Raw genomic sequence first — 7500 nt, 5'->3', positions numbered from 1 at the left:
GCAAACATTGATTTTACAATTCTTAAACTCTCTCGGCTATGCGGTAGGATTGCTAGGAGAAATGGAAGTACTACTTAGGCTACTAAGCTTTCGGAAACAGACCCACAAACTTTTTTTCTTTACTCTGTACAATACAGGAAGTCTGTCCTGAGGCTGGCGGAGGTAGAAATTGGAGGATAAGCTTATAATCATGTTTGATACCATTCCTTATTCCGTTCCATGCATTACAATGAGCCTGTCCTCTGATTTCTACCTCCACCAGCCTCCCCTGGTGTGTTGGTACGTCATAGTATCTATTGCTTGCTTTGTTTTTGTTCAAAAAGGGCTCCCTTGAAATCTATGAGTGTATGATTGTACTCAGAGGTGTCTAATCAAATCAAGAACAGTTTCAGACCTGTATATTCAGTATTTCGGTAAAGTCAGTATTCTCAAACTCCTGTGATGAAGTCTATGGCAGGTTGGGTTTTGTACAGCCGACTGGGTACTACCGCTGAGCTAGGGGCAGTCCTGGATGTCTGGTAGCCCTAGGAGGGATTCAGGCTGTGGATCAGAGGAATAGACCCAGGATTCAGGCTACCCTAGTAGGGCTCCCAGACCGGGGGAGGCGCCCGGGGCCCTGGAGCCTGGAGCAGAGCAGCACACTGAGCTGATCAGACCTGGCAGCGTTCTGTGGTCTTAGAATAACTCTTCCTCTCTTTCTCTCTCTCTTTCTCTCTCTTTCTCTCTCTCTCTCTCTCTCTCTCTCTCTCTCTCTCTCTCTCTCTCTCCTGTCGTGTGCATTATTGTATTCATGATTGATGCGTCACTCGTTGTGATCGCTTTCTGCTACATTGGAACAGGTCTCTCTTATGTGGTTCTAATACTGCACTCTGACTTTTATTTTTTCCATCTGAAGAACCCTATTCAGTGCAAGGCACAGTAGCAATGTTGTTTTCCTAAGAGTGTGGCATTCAGTGAGTTACAGTATGCAACGTTCTTTAAGTCACCAGTGTCCTAAACTGCAGTGTCCTTTAATGCTATGAATTCAAATGTAAAGTATACCCCAGAGGTGTGTCTACCCCAGTGGTAGGAGCCAAGAACCTATACAGTTACCTCCTCTATCAGTCACAGATGTTTCCCAAAAGCACCAGGCTTTCCTGCCCAATAAAGATTTCAATCGAGCAGCCCTAGCCCGTGGCGGAGGGATATCCAGTTTGCCCTGCAGGCTTAGAGCGCCAGGATCTCTCTGGCCCCAGGTCTAAAACCCCTGACATAAGATAGGATTCCTGTATTACCGCGCGACTTAACTAACCGCTATACCACAACATCGAGGGCTGACTGTCAAGCTGTAGGAATGTGTTGAGCGGTTTGTCTTTCAGAGTCGACACAGTGAGGCTGTGTTCTAATGAAAGGACCGGAGAAGGACTTGTTATTAGAGGTTCTCCAGACTTTCCACGTAATTCCACTTTCCTTGAAAAGTGCGCGGAATTCAATTAGGTGTACTCTTTGTATCTCTACATCTCTGTCTGAATAAACCGCGCGTCACCAGGGAATCTAAACACAGTCGACACTTCCACTCCCGCAAAAAACATTCTATGTTGTACCAGCAGAAGCTAAACAGAGTAAGGACAAAATGGGCTCCAATGGAGATAAAAGACACACACAAAAAAAGGCAATCTGACTTATGTCCATGGACAGAGTTTGTATATATGTTTAATATGAGGCAAATACAAACATTTTCCAGTATTCCGTTTCAGGAATTGGTAAAAGGGCTGTGCTAGCTGCCCACATTGGCATAGTGCTAGCAGGTTTTACAATCAAAAATGTAGTCTTACATCGAGACAGAAGTCTGTTAGTGTGAAATTGTCTTTATTTCAGCATCAGTGGAAAGATAATTTAGTAACATTTAAGATCAGGTAAGGCGCACCAGTTTTTTATACATTTTGGAGATCGATTTTTTGCTTTTTAGCTTCATTATTTTAATGTTAACTGTCCTTACTGTTCTTTACTGAGGTGCTACTGCCACTGCCTGGAAAGAAACTGCATGTGTTGTTGTATGCTGTCTCTTACAAGGTTATCTCTCTCCTTCACTCACTTTCTCTGCCTTTTTTGTTGCTGTGTCCACTCATCTTTGTGTCTTTGTGTGAAGGTTTGTCTATAAAGCCTGCTGCTCCTGTGGCTAAGGGCATTTCCACCTCCTTACAACCTTGTGTCTGACATGCTGCCTCTCTTCTCTGAGGAGGATCAATGCCATCTTAATAAGCTGCACTTTTATCCTGCTCTTGGGTTAGCAACACACACACACATACAAACAAACACACACACACACACACACACACACACGCACGCGCACACACACACACACACACACACACACACACACACTCAGACCTCACTCACACACACACATACACATACATACAAACACACACACACTCGCATGGACGCACATACACACACCTCGGCATACACACACATTAATCGAATAGACCCATAAACACCTCATCTCATACATTTAAATCAGATTCTCATAAATATACAGTTGTATCTATCTCTATCTCAGATACACACACACACATACACACACACAAACACGCACACACACACACAAAATCGAAATAGCAAATCGACTTAACTCTCCCTGACACCTCTGTGAATTAAGCCCTTCCGTTCCTCTCAGTTTCCCATTATAAAAGCATTGTCAGCCGCTGAATCAGTTACAGGTACCCTTAGCTCAGTCCTCCCTCCCTCTCTCTCTCTCTCTCTCTCTCTCCTCTAGCCCTAATCATCCCCTACTCATCTATCTCCCCTCATCCTCTCTTTCTATCTCTCAATAATTCTCCCCTCTCGTTATCCCTCCCCCCCTCTCTCCCTCCCTCTCTCCACTCTATCTCTCTCTCCCTCGTGCTTTCATTCTCTTCCTCCCTCTGTCATTCTTTTGCCTTTCACCCCCTCTACCTCTCTCTCCATCCAATCTTGCTGGTGGAGATGAAACTCCTGGAGGGATAGGACCACGCATGTGTGGAGAGGGGGGAAGCAGAGAGACGAGACAGGGGGAGAGAGAGAGAGAGACAGACAGACAGACAGACAGGCAGGCAGACAGACAGATAGACATATAGACATATAGACAAGGCGATAATGAGGCATAGAGAGAGGTAGAGAGAGAGAGAGAGAGAGAGAGAGAGAGAGAGAGAGAGAGAGAGAGACAGACAGACAGAGAAGCAGAGACGATAGAGAGGCATAGAGAGAGGTGGAGAGAGAGAGACAGAGAGAGAAAGAGAGAGAAAGAAATAGTAAGAGAGAAAGAGTAAGATATTGAGAGACAGAGGGAGAGAGAGATAAAAGAGAAAAAGACTAAGAGATAGAGAGTCAGAGGGAGAGGGAGAGAGAGCGCTGACATCCAGCCCAGCGCCTGTGTGCTGAGCGCTGGGAGGAGACAGCCAGAGAGCTTCTGACAGGCTGAGTCTGCTCTGTTTGTTCTCCAATCGGCCCACACAGAGTCACCAGCAGGGTGTACACACACGCACACACTCACACACACACACACACACACACACACACACATACACACACACACACACACACACACACAGACAGACAGACACACACACACACACACACACACAGACACGCACAAACACACACACACATACACACACACAGACACACAGACAGACAGACACACACAGACAGACACGCACAAACACACACACACACACACACACACACACACACACATACACACACAGACACACAGACAGACACACACACACACACACACACACATACACACACACATACACACATACACAGACAGACAGACACACACACAGGCATGTACAAACATGCACGCGCGCACACACACACACACACACACACACACACACACACACAGGCACACACACACTCACAAAACTTTCTCTCTCAGACAGACAGGCACACACTCTGAGTGTAGCGGAGGAGGAAGGGCCTAGTTGTGAAGGCTTCCCTCCAGAGGTGACTCTGCTCTGCTAGGGAAGCGGAGCCTGTGGTGAAACAGCAACACTGACTCAGTGTTATGAAAAAGAATATTCTAGCACTTTCATACTCCGTTAAGGGCTTACATGCCTCCCAGTAGCAGGAGAGGGAGACATGGGTGCGTGTGTCTGCAACCCAAAGTTACTGCAGTCATCCCATCACTGTGCTGTAGTGTTGATGTTGTAGTACACACACTGTGAATATTGACGATAATATTGATGTTAAAAACAACAAGCATTTAATGAATAAAATATACAAAGATTACAAATTCACGATCGTTACTTGCCCAACGTATTGGCACCGTTGCCCTAATGTACCCCTGTCTCCTCTTTCCCTTTGCCCCCCTCCCCCCAGGGTGCAGTGATCACGCCGGCCATGGACCACCCCATGTCCATGCAGCCTGCCAGCATGATGGCTCCTCTCACCCAGCAGATGAACCACATGTCCATGGGCACCACAGGGAGTGTGAGTATCACCACCCAACACCTCCCTGTACCAGGAGGGGAGATCTACACCCAACACCACTATCTACACCTCTAACACCACACCACCACCCACCCAACACCACTATCTACACCACTAACTCCACCTCCACACCACCACCCACCCAACACCACTATCTATACCACTAACACCACCTCCACACCACCACCCACCCAAAACCACTATCTACACCTCCAACACCACACCACCACCCACCCAACACCACTATGTACACCACTAACACCACCACCACCCACCCAACACCACTATGTACACCAATAACACCACCACCCACCCAACACCACTATCTACACCACTAACACCACCTCCACACCACCACCCACCCAACACCACTATCTACACCTCCAACACCACACCACCACCCACCCAACACCACTATGTACACCACTAACACCCCCAACACACCACCACCAACACCTCCCACACTGAAGGACCAAGGACTGGGGATACTGAAGCAGTAGGAACAGTCTCCATCTGTGTACACACACACACACACACACACACACACACACACACACACACACACACTGGTGTATGCACCAAGGGAGGCTGGTGGAGGTAGAAATCGTGAGGATGGGCTCATTGTAATGCATGGAACAGAATGAGGAAAGGTATCAGACACGCGTGTGTGTACCCAAGCCAAAAGTATGTCCTGTATTTCTCCACACACAGTAGGTTCTGGAGAACACGTTCTCTTATACAATAACAGCCTGACCACAGAGGAGACAGGTGATATGTGCACATACCGTTTGATCAGTGTGTTTCCTCTACAATATTACATTCAACACATTTGAATAGTGTGTTTTCTCTACGATATTACATTCAACACATTTGAATAGTGTGTTTTCTCTACGATATTACATTCAACACATTTGAATAGTGTGTTTTCTCTACGATATTACATTCAACACATTTGAATAGTGTGTTTCCTCCTTCAACACATTTGAATAGTATGTTTTCTCTACCATATTACATTCAACACATTTGAATAGTGTGTTTCCTCCTTCAGCACATTTGAATAGCGTGTTTCCTCTACGATATTACATTTAACACGTCTCTCCCAACATGACAACACACCTCTCTCTCTTCTCTGACCCACTCTAATCACAAACCAATGGTGTCACTCCATCAGTCTTCCCCTGTTCCCCTCCCCAAACAGGAACCACCTCCCCCCCCCGCCATGTCAGGATCAACCTGTCATAGTGGTGTCACACACCTGAAACCCCACTCTCCCAGGGGCAGGTAGCAGGTGTGTGTGTGTGTGTGTGTGTGTGTGTGTGTGTGTGCCTTCCCGCAGACCCACGTTAGTGTGTGTGTGTGTGTGTGTGTGATTGGAACAGTGGTGTATTGTATCGCGCGGGGGCCCCATGTGTTCCCTGGTGAGCTGTCAGCGAGACTGTGACTCCATGTTGCGCCCCCCAGCTTCGCACCACCCCCTCCTTAACCCCCCCCCCCCCTACACACCCGTCCCTGGGCCATGCGGGGGCTGCAGGAATGCCCCTAATCTCCCCCAGCTGTGCTAACACGCAGGATTAGAGCTAGGCTAATCTACGATGATGGGGTTTGATGTGTGATGAGGTGCAGCCGTATGGGAGGATGTGGCTTAAAGCTCTCACTCTCTCTCCCCCCCCCCCCACCCCCTCTCTCTCTTTCTCTTTCTCTCCCTCGCTCTCTCTCTCTCTATCTGGGCCCCGAGGCGCTGTACTGTGTAGTATTATCCTGTAGGTGAGCTCCAAAAAGCCTGCATGGTTTCTGTCTAATCTAAGGGAAAGTAGCATATGTGACCAGATGCGAACACTCCTTGTGGTTTCCTCATTGGAAAAACCTGTCAGGGTTCAGGCATGAATGAAGTCTTTGAATGGTTACGGTCCGTGCAGTACCGAGAGCTTGAGTCGATATTAAACATTTGCCAATCCATAAGAATGAAGTGTACCTCTGCTCAGAGCTGCTGTATGGCACTTCTATCATCATACGTCAGATGAAGGCCTCAGTGGCTAGAAAATATTACAATAAAATGGTACATTAATGAAACGCTACATTAATAAAACGCTACATTAATACATTCTAATGGCACCTGCCGGGAAGCAGCATGACTACGGTGAACCAAAATGGCTGCCAGGAGGGCGAAGCCACACCTCAGAATAAAACTGTCAACTGTCCTTGGCTGTTCTAGAAATGTCCCTGTGGGCTCTTCTAGAATGTTAGAATGTGGCTAGGTGGCTGTGGCTGTGGCTGTTTTTTTTCCCCAAAAATCTTCTCCCTAAAGGAAAAGAACCAAATGTTCCCTGACCGCCCCAGCGGTGGTGACCATAGCTTTTTTCCAGGAATGTCGGTTGTCTTTTTTTTTTGTCGTTCTCGTTTTACGGTAAGAATGTGGATAGGCGTGGATAGGCCTCGTTAAACAGCTAAACGCTTCGCCTTAACGAAGCGCAGCTCAGTCGGCCCCTCGGGAGGTCAACAACACCCCACCGCAACCAAATATGGTCACCTCTCTCAGATCGACTGTGTTATTGTCATTCCTTTTTTTTCTCTTTTTTTTCAGTTTTAATCACATTTCCCAGTTCTAGAAATAGCTCCACGTTTAAGTGTTATAGGGCTTGTTGCCCTTGTTGGATGACAGTCTCTCGATGGCACCTTCCTGTAGGTGTACACACTCTCACCTACGTGACATGACGAGAGATGAGCTTCCTGTCTTCCTTTCTTCCTTCCTGCCCCCCCCCCCCCCCCCCCCAGGAGCTTATAGAACCCAGCTCTCTGTTGTCACAGTGACGGCAGTGATTGACAGACAAGGAGGTGGCTCCCCAGTAAGAGGGTTTAGCGTTAGCACTGGGAGCAGCCTTGGCCCTCCCCTTCCCTCTGCCCCCCCCCTCCCCCTCCCCCTACAGGTTAACACACTCAGGGAGAGGTGGTTGTGGTGTGTATATTATAACACAGGGGGTGTGAAGCCCAGGAAGCACTGTGGTGGTGAAATTCAACACGCTTAGTGTGTGTGCCACCTGG

General features: G+C 47.7%; 1 protein-coding gene across 2 annotated transcripts in view; it reads left to right on the top strand.

Moving 5' to 3' along the window:
- The window catches only part of LOC308158502 (RNA-binding motif, single-stranded-interacting protein 3-like), a gene marked incomplete at both ends in the record, with an annotated part of 211336 nt that overhangs the window by 198569 nt on the left and 5267 nt on the right, over positions 1-7500 (top strand). For both annotated transcript variants that reach the window (XM_080532138.1, XM_080532139.1), the window contains one exon: positions 4351-4461. In XM_080532138.1, the coding sequence (XP_080388264.1) occupies positions 4351-4461 (111 nt within the window). The remainder of the gene's footprint in view (positions 1-4350; positions 4462-7500) is intronic.

The sequence above is a fragment of the Nansenia antarctica genome (assembly GCF_963989245.1).
Source record: "Nansenia antarctica genome assembly, chromosome: 5".
Taxonomy (NCBI): Eukaryota; Metazoa; Chordata; class Actinopteri; order Argentiniformes; family Microstomatidae; genus Nansenia; species Nansenia antarctica.
The sequence above is the reverse complement of the archived record's forward strand: the minus strand, read 5'-3'. Positions and strand labels throughout refer to the sequence as shown.